The sequence below is a fragment of the Carassius carassius genome, chromosome 46 (assembly GCF_963082965.1).
Source record: "Carassius carassius chromosome 46, fCarCar2.1, whole genome shotgun sequence".
In the NCBI taxonomy this organism is placed as follows: domain Eukaryota; kingdom Metazoa; phylum Chordata; class Actinopteri; order Cypriniformes; family Cyprinidae; genus Carassius; species Carassius carassius.
This window is the reverse complement of record NC_081800.1, coordinates 16,630,150-16,649,324: the sequence shown is the minus strand read 5'-3', so window position 1 is coordinate 16,649,324 and position 19,175 is coordinate 16,630,150. Positions and strand designations below refer to the sequence as shown.

General features: G+C 35.4%; 1 protein-coding gene across 5 annotated transcripts; it reads left to right on the top strand.

Moving 5' to 3' along the window:
• Positions 1 to 1,054: 1,054 nt before the first annotated feature.
• On the top strand, positions 1,055 to 19,116 carry LOC132129330 (transmembrane protein 269-like). 5 transcript variants are annotated; one of them, XM_059540882.1, is made up of 8 exons: positions 1,055 to 1,278; positions 2,968 to 3,025; positions 9,923 to 9,971; positions 12,811 to 12,958; positions 13,131 to 13,228; positions 16,533 to 16,676; positions 16,924 to 17,124; positions 18,089 to 19,116. In XM_059540882.1, exons 3-8 carry the CDS (start codon positions 9,923 to 9,925, stop codon positions 18,196 to 18,198), a joined length of 750 nt encoding a protein of 249 aa, XP_059396865.1. In that variant the 5' UTR covers positions 1,055 to 1,278; positions 2,968 to 3,025; the 3' UTR covers positions 18,199 to 19,116. The 5 variants fall into 5 exon arrangements, with proteins under 5 accessions (XP_059396865.1, XP_059396866.1, XP_059396863.1 ...); XM_059540880.1 differs by having other exon boundaries at positions 1,057 to 1,278; positions 9,923 to 10,526; positions 10,566 to 12,958; XM_059540883.1 differs by lacking the exon at positions 9,923 to 9,971.
• Positions 19,117 to 19,175: the final 59 nt, after the last annotated feature.

The window sequence follows — 19,175 nt, the reverse complement described above, 5'->3', positions numbered from 1 at the left end:
GAAGCCCGGGATTGGTGTTCAAGTGAGTGCATGAGACAATAAAAACAGATTGAATTTATTATGTTATATGATGTGACTATTCTAAACAAATAATAAAACTATATAAACACCAAAAAAAAAATCTGACTGAAATAAGCCCAAGAGTGTTATCCAATAACTGGCTAGTTATGTACAAGATCATTAAACAGTGTAGAGATTTTTTTCATCATAAATTTTATGAAGCTGTGGGAAGGAGAAAAGATTTCAGAGAGCTTGACTAAAGCATATCATAGAACTAAAATTATTTGTAAGAACACGGCCCTAATCTAGGAGGCAATGAGACGCTGTTGTTACTCCTGATAAGATGCATTTCTGCACTTTTAGGGCATCGTCATTGAGGTCACAGCCGGGACTCCTGCACTGCGACCTGGAAACATTTTTGTAGTGTATGGTATCATATTTTATCCATATAGTCGACTATTCTGTTATTTCTTAATGCTATATCACATAGACATGAGATGCTTAATCATTGCTTGTTCTGGATCTTCAAGAACACCTTTGCTTATGAATGCCATTTTGTAAATACAGCTAATAAATTTGTTATTTTCTGTAGATATGACCCATTAAAGGGCTTTGAGTGTGTGAATGGGACCTGTCAAGACTACAGGGTCCGCTTCACATGTCCACTGAGTTTCTGCAACACAGTAGCCTATGTTTCATAATACTAATGTATTCAATTTATTTTATTGTCTGGAGAATATAGCACAACATACGGTGGTAATAATTAAAATATGAATAATGATATATAATAATAAAAATGATAAAATTTTATTTTAATTTTGACTTCTTGTTTACTGTCATATAACTAGTGTTCCTGTACATAGTGTCCCGCTTTTTACTAACTCTGTGTGGCTTCCTCCTAATTTCGCCCATGGACAAGGCTAGATAAGAAATTATGCTGAATAGCCCCATCGTGCTGTGGAGTATACTATTTTTTTTTTTTTTTTTTTTTTGTGATGTGCTTAGAGAAAGAACTAGAACTGTTCGACGTAATATCCGGTGGAATATTCCAGAAAATCCTACGCCTTTAAAATGAGACGCGCTGAAAATACACTTGAAAGCGTTGCCTGTGACAGACAGGTGCAGTCCGTGAATGAATGTCATCCTCGGCCATTCAAAATCATAATTCTTTTCACTGAATGTGAATTATAAATACTGTGTCGTCGGAGTTGACCAGCAGAAGCCGATATTTGTCTGCTTTCATTTTTGAGTCGCATCTTTCTGTGCCTGACCTTGAAGGTAAGTTTGTTCTCCGAGCGTGACATATCAGGTTTAAAAACAAGTCATTTTGAAATTTGAGCCTATATGATGGACGTTAAATTCATATACGCAACGTAACACTTTTGTTATATTGAAAGGCTTTTACTCAGTAATACCCTTAAATTTACGGCTTAATGGAATAATGCTGTATTATGCACAATAAGAATCACTGCATATTCATTCAGTGTTTTTATAATACAACGCAGAAAAGATTCAGACGCCCTTTTAATGCTGTACGATGCAAGGTGTACGATAGGTTAGCGCAGAAACCATGACTTGCAACTTGATATACGGAACAGCCTCCTCTGACTGACTGATGCTGAGTACGCAGTTGTTAATGCAAACTCTTGAAACCGAGTTTGCGCTGGTATTAGCGCTGAGGCTACACAGCCTTTTTTAACTGCAGAAGAAATGCGGAAATTCTGATTATGTTTAGTCATAAAATAATAGTTTTAACATATATACGAGCTAACCTTAATAATAACGTTGTTTTTAGTAATAAAATGACAGTTTCACCATACATACGGGCTAACCTTAATAATAACGCCTCAATCCGTGTGATTTGGCTAGTAAAAACAACTTGTGAGTAAACGGTGCGTCAGAGATTGTCTTCTCTGTGTATAACAGCCTTATGTAAGAGACAGGAAAGCTCATACATCACGGTAGTAACCTATTAAACGAAGAGTTTTTGTCTTAAGTTCATTTGATAGCTTGTTACTGATTAATCAAAGCTCTCTAATCGTCCTTTATTAAAAAAAAAAGGCTAGTCTGGTAATACCAAACTCTGCTATTTCGCTTTGCTTCTTCAAATTAGTGATGGGGTTGTTCTTGAACGATCCGTTCATTTAGAAGAATCTTTAATGTGACTCGGGAAGAACGAGTCGTCCCGGGGAATGATTCGTTCAATTGCGCATGCGCAAAATTATTTATGGGTTCTGTACTGGAATTAGTCTATTAGTTCAACTGTTTCGGGTTTTTCATCACGTGACAGACCCATAAACTTTATCCTATGCCGTCTGAGCCGGAAATATACTATAATAATAATAATAATAAAAAGTTGCGAATAAAATAAAGTTGCGATTTGATATGCAAATAAGGCATTATCAAATTTTTTGTTTTATTTTGAATACCCTTTTTTGTCACATAAATCAGAAAAGAAAAAGTAAAAAAGTAAATGTTTTTCTAAATAAAATATGACTTAATGATATAATAAACTCCTTTATAAAAACCTGGCTCAGTGCATCAGAAAGAAAATAATTTTCAGAAAATGGCCTAGAAATAAGCCATGTGTTGTATTTGAAATTTTCTGATGCAAAAAGATAAAGTTTAATGGAGTAAAAAATGCTTGAATGTGTATTTTGGATGTTTTCTTTAGACTAGTCTGAAAGAAAAATAAAAGTAAAACAGTTCCAGTCCATTTTAAAATGAAAAACAATGGTTGTAGTGTTTTGCTTTAAGTTGTAAGGTGGGTCTTTAAGACTAGTCCATACACTTAACCACTAAAACAAAAACACCATGTTAATTACTGTGGTGTACCTTTGTGGGCTGGTCAACCTGTAAGGCAGTGCTTGAAAGCACAGATTACACCCTGTTATGTGCTGTACATGATATTATGTTGTTCTTATCTTCATTTGGTAAAGCTGACTTTCTTATTTGATTTAATTTCAGTGCTGTTTGACGTGGAGAAATCTGTTGACCATCATGATCCTCCTGACTCCCACATCTGGTATGCAAATAAGTACTATATGCAAAGCAGAGTATATAGCAAGAACATGTCTGTTTATGTTTAGTATTGTTTCAATGAGTGCCACTAACTATGTTCTTACATTCAAAAATCTTTAACAGGGTTTGGGATGGTTGGCACAAGATTGAAACTATGTGAAGCTGTAGATAAACAATAAAGTGTGGATTTAGAGGCTCGTTTTGACTGTTCATCCATCACCAAATAAACATCTAAGAAATTGATTAAATACATTTACATGCAAACTTATGACAAAGTAGTTTTTATATATAACAGGATAGTTGTTTCTTAGCAATTGGCTCATATATCTGTTAACTGGAATATATGGGCCCTAGCTTTTATTACTATGGTGGTGTTTGTCCCATAGTTGCTTAGACTAGTTGCCAAATAAGTTCTGGGTTTTAACTGTTACCAGGTTACACCGAGGTTCAGTTACACAACTTGAGTTATGCCTTTCTATATGTACAGTATTATACAGTGTTTTAGAAACAGATAAATGTTAATCCTGTCAACCTGGCTTCTGTCACATGGAGCAGATGAACTAGACATGCAAAGACCTGTGGTCATGATTATTATGGGTCTTCAGGCATAATATGGTTGCAATGTTCTTTGATGTTCCTGTTAGTTGATAACACTCTCACAACAAAGGAAATACTGCCCTTTCATCATCTCATCCTTCATTGTACTTTGAACTAAATTCTAGTTCTTTCTCTAGTAGTGCTGGGTAATAATACAAAAAAAAAATTATCACAATAAAATGTTTTATATCATTCAGTTACCACAATAAATTTCAAATCGTTATTTCTTTGAAGTTTAAAGGTAGATTTCTTCTCCATATATGAAAGTTGTAGAAAACAGACTGTTAATTTTAGATTTAAATTACTCCTCAGAACATGACAAAAATTTCACGTTTCTGAGTTCTGTACACTTTTCCAGTAAGTTTTTCTTAGAAAAATACATATTTAAATAAAGAAATTTATTTCTTAGCTTCTGCATGTTATAATACTGTATTTCCTGACTTTGATGATGAATGTTGTTAGCACAGTTTGCAGTGCAGGCTGCAATATTAATATTATTATTATTATTTGTTTCTTAGAAATGCACATTCAACAGTAGCTTGAGTTGATAGTAGAAGTAGCTTGAGGATGCAGATGTATTATTCTGACTAGGGGTGTGCCCGAATCCAAATACCATATTCGGAAAGGCACAGATAATGATTTCAATACGAATAATGGATAACAAATAATTCTGCCGAATAATATTCGGCTGAGGCTGGAACAGTCACTCCTTGTGTTTGCTGGATAACAGGTGATCCAGGGGATCGGTGCAATATTTAGCATAAACCTCTAAAGTCCCTATGCAATAAGGAGTCTGTGAAGTGAAAGAATTGAAACTTTATGAATAAAATGAGCACAAATCAAGCAACTGCATTGCTGTTGCCTCTCTGTGCATCTCTCAGAAATCATAGGTTGGCAAAAACGAAACAAAATATCTATAGATATGTATAGGTAGATTCCTCATTCGACCGCTCCAAGCACGTTCACCATTTTGGAACAGTCTATATGTTGTCACTCACAATATAAATCAATTTCAAGATGCAACAACATTGAGTTTCAAGATGCAATAACATTGCACAGCATCTGGTTGTGAAAAAACAGCCTAAATTTAAATTCCAGAAAAAACTGGATAAAACTTTACAGGTAAAAACGTGTTGGTTTGTATTTTTAATATCTATTAACTCAACATTACAGGTTTTTAAACTAAAGTACCTTTTAAATGCCTTATTAGCTAACAGCTTTGTCTTGTTGTACTGTGTTAGTTTAGCAAAATAATCTTCTAAAGTCTACTGAAGATATTTGTTATTCAGACATGCGTATAACTACAGTTGCAGTGCAGATGCACTGGCAACTTCATCTCGACTTTTCATGGACCAGCGTTGATATTCCAATATGTCAAGACAGCTTATGTATAGCGGCCAATAGAAACAGTCGCTAATGAAGAATCTACCTATACATATCTATGGCAATACCAACTAAAATACTACATCATTAATCATCCTACTATTTGTGTATATTTAAATTTGAATGATTTAAAGCTGCAGTCCGGATTGTAATCCAGAAAGGACTATGTGTTTATGAAATGCATGTGAATGAAATTAAATTATTTTCCAGTTTCAAATGTGCTTCTGATTACAGATAGCCTGGAATTACACAAGATCAGTATTTTAAAGACAACCAGTTCAAAGGGAGAATAATTTTCTTTTTGGGTAAAATAATTTCTTAATATGAAATTCGAATGGTATGAGAAATCTACACACTGATACACACTATACAGATATTCACACAATGCTGATGTTGTTAACATTAAGAATTTGAGAATAAAGTTTAACAATTATTATAATTTGCACGGTTTGATGTGATATGAGCTAATCGATTGCTAGATTAAATAACCATTGGTAGCACAATTTATTGTAATGCTTTTTTCCTCAGTTGGTCTGAACAAATGTGGCAGACTTGTTGCTTGTTCAGATGACAATATCCGGTGAAAATTCTCATTTGGGTCATATATTCCAAGATGTAGGCTAGAATCTGTGTTTGCGAAGTACAGTAAATATCCACACCGGTGCGGTGACTGACAGTCCACTACACATACTCTTAAAAAATTAGATTCATCTGTGCTGGAGCACAACCCACACAAGGGAGATAATTCCACACACAGCTGCAATCCCAAGTTTTCAAACAGATGGTGACAAAGAGGCAAAATTTATGGACTGCAGCTTTAAACCTTATATGATACACAAATGAATGGAATAAGCAGAGCATGATCGCCAATCAAAAAGCCATCCTCTTGGCAACCAAACTTGCCATCTCTCAAAAACCAAACCAGCTCTCTGTCAAGAGTAGGGTATAATCAACTTAGATACATATACAATTTCTACTAGGCCTACATGTTTGCATCTTTATCTTTTGCTGGTTTGCGTGGTTCAGTACACGCACATTTGTTTAGTTAAGGTCAAAAGAATCCTTAAAGAGTTCTGCGTAATGAAAAGGTGTGCCTTGAATTAATTCAGTCATGTTCACATGATTTTCTTTGTTTGCATGATATATTTTATTTTTTAGAAATTATTAATTTTGTATTTTAGAACATTAAATAGGGCATATTGTTGAAACGTAAATATTTTTCAATACTCTGAACTCTTTTTTACATTTAAATAAAAATCCTTACTTTTCCAAACTACGCAGGAATCGGTGAGCCAAGGGAAGTTTGTTATTTTACATAAAATTCTAATATTACAATGCACTAATGAGTGTCTGAAGTAAATAAGTGTAAACTCTATAAATTAAATAAGCACAAATAAAATACCAGTGTTGCAGTTGCCTTTTTCCATGCATTTCATGGAAATTACTAAAATCTTAAATGCGGGCTCAGAGGAAGACCGTGAGTGTTTAGGATGCCATTTTGGACAGGGCCACAGATATAAATAATTTTGTGATTGTTAAAGATACAGATACAAATACTGGCTCCACTGCACACCCCTAATTCTCACCGTTTGAGTTTTATTCAGATTAACCGCTGGTCTTTCATAGTAGCATACATTTAGATAAAAATTTCTGAAAATTTCTGTTTGTCAGCATTGTTTCATCTCGCTATAAGCTAGTTTAAATCACTCATTTATGTTCTTCGCTGAATTCAAGCACTTCACACTGGATCTCACAGTGCTGTTTAGTGTCGCCTGACTGAGGCTTATCAGTAGGAATGCACCGAAATGAAAATTCTTGGCCAAAGCCGGAAAAAAATTCAACACTGGGCTGAAGATTGAATACAGAATACCGATCACCGATCAGAATACCGATTTTTCACATTTTCACCCTATGTAGGCCTATTTTGCCATTTTATTTTTTATTATGGCATTAGTTAAATTGCCAAAATGTGCTTTTTACTGTTTTGCCCTGCTTTTTCTAATATAAAATCAATTACAAAACAACTATTTAAATATATTTACTTTAACAATGAATAGTTTTTTTTACATTCTAGCAGACATTATACAAACAAAGCAAAATTTAACTTAACATGTATAAGTTTAAGTTAATAAGTTTTGAGACTGGCATGTATTTTTTTATTTTACTGTACAAATAAAGGGAGCTTGCTGAGCAGAAGAGGATTCTTTTAAAACATTAGAATATATTACAGATCCCAATTTGAACACTACAGTATGTGGGATTGTTAGGATAAATGTATTAATAAAGCTGTTGTAGGGTAATTATTATCATCGTTATTGTCTTTTAAAATTTTATTTTACAGAACAACAGTAAAATTACAATATTATCATTTATGAATGTCGATGGAGTTGTTGCTTTTTCTCTGCTATTATTTTGGCAGAAACCCAGAGGAAGATCTCAGTGTTTATTTTTGTTGACAACAGCATGCAGATTTATAAATTATCCTCAGTACGAATTTGGGAAGATGTTTGTCGCATGTATCACATTGTCACAAGCGCCTTTTAAAAAAAATAATAAAAAAAGTTACAGAACAACTTACGAGTAACAAGTTCAGCTCAGACTTTCCTCTGGCTTTGGACTTTGAACCCTAGCACTGCAAGCTTGTGCACACTGTCAGAATACATGCAATTCGTGTGTGCATTAGAAAACATAACATTCTGCTGTTTATTTACTAATCCTTTGAGGTAATTTCACGATTTCAATTATCATACAGTAACCTAACAACAAGCATTAGCCACCTCTTCTCACCGGAGATGTGATGCAGCACAAAACAGTCTTTCGCTGTCGATGCTTCTCGCTTGTAAGGATACTTTGCGTCTTTCTCTGATGGTTTTAAATACGTTCACACTGCCGACATGTTTGCTGCATTAGTGCTTGCCTCTATTTGATCACATTAGTCATTGTTAGGTACATATTATTCGGCCTTTTCACTTATTTTTATTATTTCGGTAGCCGAATATTCGGTGCATCCCTACTTATCAGCAAGTAAACACAACTCTAGTGAGCTCATGCTGTGCCAAGTGTATAAATGCTCTGTGTGTGCCGCGCTTCAAATTAGTCACGCTGTTTTGTTCTGCTTTTTGTGCATAAACATTAAATCAAACATTTATCAAACTCTTTGTTATCATTTTATGGAGGAAAATATATATCATAATAATTAACGTTAATGATTAATAGCCCAGCCCTGTTCTCTAGGAAAATGTTGTTTGAGCTTCACTACTATCTATCTATTGTTTTCTAAAGCCAAGTTCACACTACACAACTTTAAATGTCGGCAGATCACTGTGCTGTTCAGACATCATGACTTGCTGTCTGTCTTGAAGTCATTGTAGTGTTAAATGATCCGCAACAGGGGTCACACACTACAAGAGCTGAAAACAACTCTGTCAACAAACGACTCTATGCAGTCCCCAAACCACATTTTGCCATGTAAACACACATGAGAAGTTGAAATGGAATGATGCGAAACAAGAAGCGAAACAGAATTTGTTTATCTGAAAATAGACGTCGGGAAAAAGTTAGTGCTGCAAGCTTTTGTATGATGGTCCGTTCTGAAAAATGTCGCTCCATTTCTTGTCCACACTTTTCTAAAGCCTTGATTCTGCTGCTGTTTTTATTCTGCCGAATTCAACCAATGCCTTGTCATGATGTCAAGTTGGCTAACAGGTCCAGATATTGAGCGTCATGCTAGATATTTGTTTGGCATCGCTTTTAGCAAGCCTCTTTAATGCGTCCTTGAGTTTTTCTTACGATCACTGCTCGGCCTATCGGTGAGCTCGTTGACTTGCAAATTGGGCTTAAATCGTGCTTAAAATCTTGTATTGTGATCTTGGCTTAAGGGTTAGTTAACAGAAAGCTCCTTATGTTGATAATGATTGATGGTTTTTTTAAACAGTTTGACAGTGGCCCAAGCAAACACAATACATTACTAGTAATTCCGAATTTCTAGTGCCATGGCATTGGATTTGTAAAAATATAAGATGCCAACACTGTCATGACACATTTCAACTATTAGCTCTAATAGTCCAATATGTATTTTGCATTTTGTGTGAGGCATTTTATATTGTGAAACTTGGATCATTATTTTTCACATATGTGATCCTTGTGTCGCTGGGGTATATTTTTACAATTAGCCAAAAAAAAATCATGGGTCAAATGGGTATGTGTCAAAATGATAGATTTTTCTTTTATGCCAAAACTCATTAGGATATGAAGTAAAGATCATGTTCCATGAAGATATTATGTAAATTTCCTACCGGAAATATATCAAAACTTAATTTTTGATTAGTAATATGCATCGCTAATAATTCATTTGAACAACTTTAAAGGTGATTTTCTCAGTATTTAGATTTTTTTGCACCCTCAGATTCCAGATTTTCAAATAATTGTATCTCTGCCAAATATTGTCTGATACCAATAAACCATACATAAATGGAAAGCTTATTTATTCAGCTTTCTTAAAATTATAATAGGTCTATTCACTACTGTTTAAAGGTTTGGGACGGTAAGTTTCTTATGGTCAACAAGGTAGAGTAAACAGTAATATTGTGAGTTAACTTATCTGTTTTAATATATTTTAAGATGTAACTTATTTCAGTGATGGAAAAGCTGAATTTTTTTTTACTAATCCCAGACATTTCAGTGGTAGTGTGTGCTTTCACTACCAATATAATCCATATAAGGCTGCTTGCTTTAAGCTGTTTTATTGATTTAAGAGTATTATTCTCAACAAATATTAGATATGCTGTAATAAACCTTATAGACTTTATAGGAAACATTTGAAATGAGAGATCTAATTGCCTCAAAGTACAAAGAACATTAAGCTCTATGGTAAATTCTGTATGTTGGCATGTGCTGTGTCTCATTGACTGTTTTCTTTCAGATGAAGAGTCGCTTGAAATCAACTGGCTTTGGAATCACATCAAGTTCAGGTTACAAAACACAATAGTAGGAACCCTTCCTTAAAGGTGGAGTGTGTACTTTTTTAGACTTAAGAATAGTCCCAGTTTAATATGCAGAGACAGCTAGAAGTAAACTATTCACTGGTTGAGTCCCCCTAAAAGTGTAAACACTCTGGTTTCATGGCACTATCAAAACATTGCTCTGTTGGTTTGAGCAGTATGGCATAGCAACATTGGCTCAATGAATGGTGTGGGTTTGGGGCAGAGCTATCTATTTTGCTGACCAGTGGCAAAAGGGGGAGTGTTCAATCACCATTGACACAAATTACACACTTCACCTTTAAACCTTTTTGATGTTTTTTAGTTTTTTGTATTTTTTTTTTTGTATTTTTTGTATTCCTGAACTTAAAAGTTTTACACTTAATGACACATGTGCACGTGTTCTTGCATGCTTCTCTTACCTAGAAAATCAGCACATGCCAAAGAAAAATGCAGGGATTGTCATGCATAGATATTTGTGTTTTTTGTTATAATACACTATATGGACAAAAATATTGGGATACACCTCTTAATTAATGAATTCAGGTGTTTCAGTCAGACCCATTGACAAAGTATAAAATCAAGCACTTAGCCATGCTGTCTGTATTTAGAAACCTTTGGATCATTCTGAAGAGCTCAGTGAATTCAAGTGTGATAATATGATATTATGCAACTTTTGCAACCAGTCAGTTCATGAAATTTCATCCATGCTAGATGTCCCACAATCAGCTGTATGTGGTGTTGTTGGAAAGTGTAAGCATTTAGGAACAGCAGCAACTCAGCCATGAAGCAGAATACCACATGAAGCCACGGAACAGGCTAGGGTCATTGAGTGATGAGGATGCCAGGAGAATTTTTTCCAAGATGTTTTTAGACCTTTTCTATACCAGCATGACTGTACACCAGTGCAAAAAGCCCATAAAGTCCATAAAGAGATGATAAAATGAGTTTGATGCAGAAGAACTTGACTGGCCTGCACTGAGCACTGACCTCAGCCCCATTGAACAACTTTAGGATGTACTGGAATGAAGATTGTGAGCTAAGTCTTTTCGGCCAACATCAGTGTCTGACCTCACAAATGCTCTGCTGGATGAATGGGCAGGAATTCCCACGGAAACACTCAAAAATCTTATGGGATGCCTTCCCAGAAGAGTGAAAGCCATTATAGCTGCAAAAGGGGGAAAAACTCCATATCAATGTCTATTTATTTGGATGTTTGTATGTATGTATTTAGGTGTCTCAAAACTTTTGTCCATAAAGTGTATCTGCCAATGGGGGATTTGATTCTCTACTAACATCCCAATAAAGCTATTTTGAAGACTTATTGCATAGTGAATCAAATTTGACCTATGATTATGTGAATTTCTCTAGCAAAACACACATTCAACCACTTGAGATGTCCATTTAGAATTTATGCCTACTGATTTGCTCCAACACAAAGACTTCTTTGTGTGACTTCATTAAAAATCACTGCAGCGTTCCAGTGGCAAAACAGTCTTGACCACACATAAGGAAAAGCACTTGAATTTTAGCAAGTCTTTCTTGTTTATTTATCTGTTTTGAGTGTATTAACTGTTGAAAATATTTTAATTTCATAGCACAATGTGAATCTCAATGTACACATTTTGCTATCATCTGTATAGTATAGCATTCTCAGTAGGTATTTTAGAACAAATTGCTGTATCAGTGCTTGGATACAGTAAAAACTGGAGATTTAAATGGTTGATTAGGGATTTATGAGAATGCTGCTTCAGGATATGATGTATGTATGATTGCCAGTTGTCACGGGTGTGAGTAAGTGTAACTTCTTGTACAAAGACAGACATCTCATTGTAGATGGTGATGTCCGCCATTTTTAATAACTCCTCAATCAAATGTTTGACTGAATGAAATCTGTTGCTTAGAAAGTCTTTCTTAAATATTGGACTTGAGCTACAAATGTCTGCCATGTGAACATAACATTTTTCTAGAGCTTTAGTTTGTCCGATTAGAGGGCTGATGACTTTGTCTTTTTGAAGATCAATGTAATGTTTTAATTATAAATGAGTAATACATTTAGTAATGTTCTCTCACTAAACATATTTATAATTTCTAATGAAAATGTCATTTGATGTGGTAATAGTGCCTTGTGCTTTTGGTGTACAGAGGGATGAGCAGACATTTGTAATCACATTGTTTTGATCATATCTAATAAGTGAGCAAGAGTTGCATTCTGGTGGTAAGTGTATATTTTTTTATTACCTCCTCAGCATGTCTTTTGTAAAAATTTTATTACCCTTTTTTTAATGTTTTTAATTGCTACAATGATTCTTAATTTTGACTTTTTTCCCCCGCAAAATTACACTTTTTAAAATTATTTTAACTTTTAATTAAGTTAAATATTTTTTCTATTTAAGGGCATATCATGCTTAAAGAAAGTCTCATCTTTTCTTGACATAGTTTTACATATATTATTTCTGTATAGTTTTATTATTAACATAATGTAATGTTTTTGTGCAGAGGTTTTTTCTTTTTCTTTTTTTTTTTCGACATTGATTCAACACTTTCTGCAATAAGAGAGAGAATCATTGGTGGTCATTTATTACGTATATTTAAATTACTATGTTATTAAGTTATAAAGAAATTTAGTGAATAATTACAAACATCACATGTTTAGACTATGGAGGAATTTGCACTTTAAAGTTAATTAACAGATATTTTAAAGTTTAACTAGTTGACTTTGGTGGAATCCAGACACTCCTTTAATATATTTTTATGTAACTGAGAACTCTCCAAACCATGCACTGCCAAATGGAACTGTTGTGTAATTGCTCATGTTTCTTTTTGGTAGCCTTTTTCCAGGACGCTAACAAACTGCTCCTAAACGAACAGGCTAACTGGGTGCATCTAAAGGAGTTTGCCCGTAAAAATGCTGCCAATGCTCTTTCTGTTGCCAACATGGTCATGGGCATGGCCTCAATCCTCTGCAGTCTCAATGGGTATGCATTCATGCTTTTGATTTGTACTGCACAGAGACAACCATACGCCTACAAAAATAAAAATTCATGAAGTGAATGTTGTGTTACAGTAGAAAAAATGGAATTTCAAAGTGAAGTTTTTGTTTAACTTTTGTCTTGTACTTTATGTCCCTGCCACCATTGTTACTCGCAGCCATCATCATGCTGCGTGCTGGCTGGTTCTGATCGGTTACCTGCTGGATTTGGCAGATGGAGCGGTTGCTAGGCGACTAAATGCGTGTTCTGCACTGGGTGAGTACTTTTGAGTGCCTTTCAATACAAATGAGTGGGGCCAGGGTCGAGGCTTGTTGCTTTAGATATCTTTAGATGCTTTATACACAGTCCCCTTACAGAGTACCACTTAAAATAAAAATGAAGGGAAGGAATAAATGATCAGTAATCCTTTATATCAGGGGTGTCATATTCTATTCCTGGAGGGCCGGAGCCCTGCAGAGTTTAGTTTCAACCCACATATCATGTAGTTTTGAAATAAGCCTGAAGGACTTGATTAGTTGGATCAGGTGTATTAAAGTAGTGTTGAATCTAAACTCTGCAGGGCTGTTGCCCTCCAGGAATCGATTTCGACACCCTTGCTTAATTTATTGGATTAATAATCCAAATATAAACATAAAAAAAACAATTGGCAAATTGTTGTGAAAAGCGGTTTGTAATTAGAATTTAAATGTTGTTGATTTTTGATCACCATACAGTGCATTTCTCCATAGCCACAGAGCTTTACAACACCAGACTACAAGACAAACACAGATTAAATCAGTTTAAATAAACGACTACAAATTCAAATAAAAAATACAAAGAGTTAAAATGAAGTAAGACTCAAATAATAATGGGATAAGGACCGATATTACACAGAACCACAGGACTATGAAAAATGTGTGCAAACAAGTACAAAAAACAAGGTACAGAACAAACAATACAGAGATTTAAAATTCATGTCTATAAGGCTAAGGCAATCTACAGCAGTACAAGAATAACAACAGAAATAAATAATAGAGGGGCAAGCAAGACAGAAGTTTAAGTAACAGAAATGTAGAATAATGTTTACAACAGATTACAACAGAAAATTAAAAAATAAAAAGTGCGCAAGTGCAAGGTTGAGGTGAAGACTTTGCTGTGATCATTTATTTGTAAAAAAAAAATGTTTATCGCACTGCTATAGAATAAAAATTAATAAATAAATGCAGATTTATTTATATTAGTGCAACATCTAAAATGATGTTAATTCATATATATTCATTTATTACTTTTGTGTAAAAAAACAAAACAAATAAACAAAACAAGCATGCTTTCTCTTCCAAACCTCACAACCTTGCCAGCTCTGTAGTAAAAGACAAGTGGCTTGTGTGCAGGTGGTCACGTCCACTCAGCTGCCTGAAATAGCTTCGCCATGCCCTCACAATGCCAGGTCACTTGTACTCTTGAGCTGCATACTGTTGCCCTTTGTTCTGCATCTGATCTCACTGATGGGTGTTGTTTTGCTTCCAGTCCCCTTCCTTTTTTGTCAATTGAACAGTTTGTTTGTTATGAAGCAGCCTAATTCAGGGGATCATGTTCTGATTGTCTGTTTAATCTCGTTGAGTTTGACCCCCAGCATGTCTGACATTGCTCAAATTGTTGACCACAGGATTGAAATTCCAGCCTGTTTGTTTGGACATACTCAAATGTCCCAACCTGATGAAAGCACTTCAACCACACTAATGATACAGCAACTCCTGAATGTTGTTTGTAGATTATGATAAGAAGCTATTTTGGACTGGCATGAAGATTACTTCTGTTTCTCTTTACAGATTGTATTAATGGCTTAAAGCTTTAAATTGGTCTAGTTCGGTATGTTAATAATGATGGGATAAATGGTTGATTAGCAATTAGCATCACAAAGTAACTGTCAGCAGTCTGTGACTCATTTCTGTCAATCATCAGTTCTTAAAAAAAGAAAATTCAGTGACTCTGTGATTTAGGCCAATGAGTGCTGAGCTGTGATGCCAGTAAGTCATCTAAAAACTGATAAGTCAGCATGATGTCACCCAAACATGAAAGATTTAAATTATTCAAGTTCTAAACCTGTATGAGGCAAAAAAAGATATTTTGTGGAATGTGGGTAACCAAACAGATGGGACACGTTGACTTTCCTATTATGGAAAAAAAAAACTGTTTGGTTGCCCACATTCTTTAAAATGTCTTCTTTTGTTTTTGGTAAATCAAAGAAATTGGAACAACTTGAGGATGAGTAAATAATGGAAATTTTCGGTTTTGGGTTAGCTTGTGATGGTCGGGCAGGGATGAGGTGAGGCAAGGATCTAAATGCAGCAGTTTATTTAATAACCAAAAAGGCATAGCATAAGAATTAAATAATACATCTCTCTGCACACCATCATTCAAACAGTTTTCATTTATGACCATGCAGAGTGTGTGAGTCAATCAGGGTAACCCAATGGCATTTGAGTTCATCCTCTCATGGGCCAAGCACACAGAGCTGTCTTGTGGCGTGTGGTATGAAATATCTCTTCACCTAAGAAAGAAGGTCTCTGTGTGACATGAGAGGCCAGGGTTAGTTGTAAAGAAGTGGAATTATCTTTATTTGCTATCCATAATTTCCCTGGCCAATATGGAGCAATCAGAATCAGTGAATGTCTGAATTCCAGTACTTTCTGTATATTTGGCCCTATGAGGCTCAGTGGGAGAAACTCATTCAACAATGCATTTGGCCACAGGTGGGCTAGAGCATCCACACCCAATGGTGCATCTTCTCCCACCAGGGAAAAGAACAGAGGGCAGAGTGGTGAAACACAAATAACAGCCTTCTGAGTTAGATATGGCAGCTTGGCCATGCTTAAAACTTAACTCCTAAACATGCTATACAAATAGGATGTGAATCCTTATCCAATATCCATAGACTGCACATGCAAGGAGGAGAATTATCACTGACACCTTCATCATCCAGTCACAGCCCCCTCACACACATGATCAGTATGCGTTAAGTAAAATCACAAAATGTGAACATAACTGTTCGAAGAAGGCTAAAGACAAAGCGGAATTCTCTGTCGGCTGGTCGCTCCCGCTTCACAACGAGTGGGACTCGCGCTGATGCCAATTACCATCACCATCATAGTTTTTTGATTTTCACAAATCTGTTTTGGCGGATGCAAACAACATTATTATTTTTCATGACTCCAACATCCAGCTGCGCAATAAAATATGTAGGGTAATCTACCTGAGGGAAGACATGATCAGTAAGGGAAGTCGTCTTTTAACTATTGTAATGTTAAATAGAGGAAAACATTTTACGTAACTTCTAGCATATTCTCAACCTTGGACCTTATTTTTGAAACTAAATGACAAATAAAAAGGTGTCTTGCACCAAAAGCAGCCCATATTAAATCTAATGTTTTCTTTAATTGAATCTGATAGATAGTTAGATAGTCACTTATTTTTCTATGAAAAACCACAATTGTCCTGTGTTTTCCTTTTGTAAAGTTGGCAATCCTAGTGTCAGTATCAACAATGTGCTTTTTTTGTTTTGCTTTTTATTGTACTGCAGGTGCAAAGTTGGATGATTTTGCTGATTTTACAACATTTGGAATAGCAACATCTCTTATATTAAGGACACCCAGTCTTTTGGATAACATCATGTGCATGTTGTATGTGCTGTCTGTTTTTACTCGTCTCTGCTTCTTCTCTAGTGGTGAGGAACTTGTACCAAACTTGTTTTCAATACACACACACACACACACACACACACACACACGCACGCACGCACACGCATGCACACACACACACACACACACACACACACACACATTTTATACAAATAAAATTGAAATTTTCGCTGGCACAGTATATACAAATATCTGTCTGTGTATGTGTGTGTGTTTACGTATACATATAAAGTAGCACAGCTGTTTGTAACTGTGTGTAAAATTTTTCTGCAGGAATCCCATTCATGTATCGTGGCCTACCATGCATCTACTCCTCTGCCATCCTGGTGTGTGTTTCTCTGCTTACTGGAGGAAATATGACAGTACTGAGAATCCTAGCATTGGCCATGATTCTCTTCATGGTCAGTCAGAACTTCTACCCACATGACAGAGTACTGGAGTCTCAGGCCTGGAAGAAGGTGGTCTACATTGGAGGTACAGTCAGTAACCAGTACATAGCAGATACTGAAGTTCTAGGGCCCTATCATACACCCAGGCGCAGTTTATTTATAGTTTCAGCCCGACGCGGTTCTCATTTTCCCGTCTTGCGCCACGTTGTTTAAATAGCAAATGCATTTGTGCCCATTTATGCACCCATGGGCATGCTAGTCTAAAAAAGAGGTGCGTTCAGGCCCATTGTTGACAAGTTGCTATTTTCAGTTCCTGAAAATAGACTGTGCCATAGACCAACTCAAACCTGGTCTAATGTCTTGCGCAATATTTTTTTCTTTGTTATTTAAAGAGCGCATTAGTAATATACCCCTATACTCGGGTACACAACACACATACACTTTGCTTATTACACACACACACACAAACATTCAAAAAAATTACAATTTACATTCCGCCATGTAAAGAGCGAACCTGCCATGGTGCAAACACAACTGGCTTTTAAAGGGGATGGGAGACTCTGAGATTCACGTTACACCCAAAAAACAACCACTACTCATTAAGAGAATAGGGACAACTCGTTTAGACCATGTGCCCGTGTGTGCTGACCAGTTTCCCATTGTTAAACTAGAAAAAGTGGATTGGGATGACGCCCTGAGTGCACCTGTGCCATGCCCTTTAGACCAAGTGCTTAGATTGTTAAAATAGGGCCCCCGACACTATATTGTCTAATAAATGAATAAACGTAACACACACAAAAAAAAATCAGTCTGAATGTGAATTTATGCACAACACTATAAAGTACAGTATGAAAAATGGATAATCATTATGAGATTTGCTAAAGATAACATTTTAGTAGTGTTAAGTATTCATGCTTTATTAGATTATAGATCTATTATAGATGAATTGAGAGTTAATTGTAAAAAATAGGGAAATTAGCATGTGAATTGAAACGATTACCCATATTTACTGAATAACTACATTAACCTTTTTTCCTCTCTTTTTTTAGGAGTTGTCATGGTGTTTTGCTCCTCCTTCCCTCCAGCATGTGTTTACTACTTGTTATGGTCAGTTTCCTACATACTGTTTCCAACAACCCTATGGAGCAGCAAAGTGTAAAGGGGTGAGGCTCACAGGTCACAGAATCCCCTTCTTCTTCCTGCAAAGGAACATCAAACCAATTTAGAAACTTGTAAAACTATTTTTAAATAATTTTTGTTTTGAGGTGATTAACTTCATGAAATCAACATGATCTAAGGAGGCATATGGACATCTTGATTGCTGCTTTTGTTTCATCGCTAAGGATGAGAAATGTTCTTTACCTCTGCTTCACACATATTGTCATGTTTGAATGGCATGTTGACAGAGAAATTGTAGGTGGTCTCGGATACAGTTAGTGTGGTGTTTGTTGCACAGTTCTGCCTAAATGAATCAAATCTGAAAAGGCAAGAGGCAGAGATGAGATAGTCAAATTTGCTGTGGAATTTATATTTGTAGAATTACTGCTTTTTGGTTGTTTAAGTAACTGAAAGATCCGAATCAACTCCCAATAATTATCAGAATTTCAGCTTAATTATTAAGAAAAATGCACATAAGGGAATTTTATGCAAATGATCTGTGTAATTTCATGTAAAAACACTACAGTATGATTAAAGTAGTGGCTATCATCATATACTGTAGTTTATCTATTGCGTGGTTAATATGTGACTTAAATTACTTTGTGTCCCATATGATTTTATGTGGGCCTTCAAAACAAATGCCTCGTTACAACATGAAAAAAAATGGGTTGATTTAATTGTAATAAATGAGTTTATCTGTACCATTTAACCTCTGTTTTAAGGGGTTCTGTTTCCTGACTCGGTTATTAGTAATTGCTTGTGTTAAGCGAGTGATTTTCCATTGAATTCGCTATGTACTGTTCATGAGTTCAGTGGGAAGTTGATACCCTGCAACATAACAGTATTGAGGCATTATTTTGTGTTTTGTGCACCACTTGTGGTTACTTTTTATTAAAATGTAGTGGTGTCGAGAAGAAAATGTGTTTGTGGTTTTTAGGTCAACCACCAAAGGATGTGGTTGGCGTCACCTTTTCAAAA

Bases quoted from the DNA above. Each gene is read 5' to 3' on its own strand.
- LOC132129330 (XM_059540879.1), top strand. From the start codon at position 9,890: ATGTGCTGTGTCTCATTGACTGTTTTCTTTCAGATGAAGAGTCGCTTG. The intron at 12,959-13,130 runs GTATGCATTCAT...TGTTACTCGCAG, and splicing joins ATCCTCTGCAGTCTCAATGG to CCATCATCATGCTGCGTGCT. The intron at 13,229-16,532 runs GTGAGTACTTTT...ATTGTACTGCAG, and splicing joins AAATGCGTGTTCTGCACTGG to GTGCAAAGTTGGATGATTTT.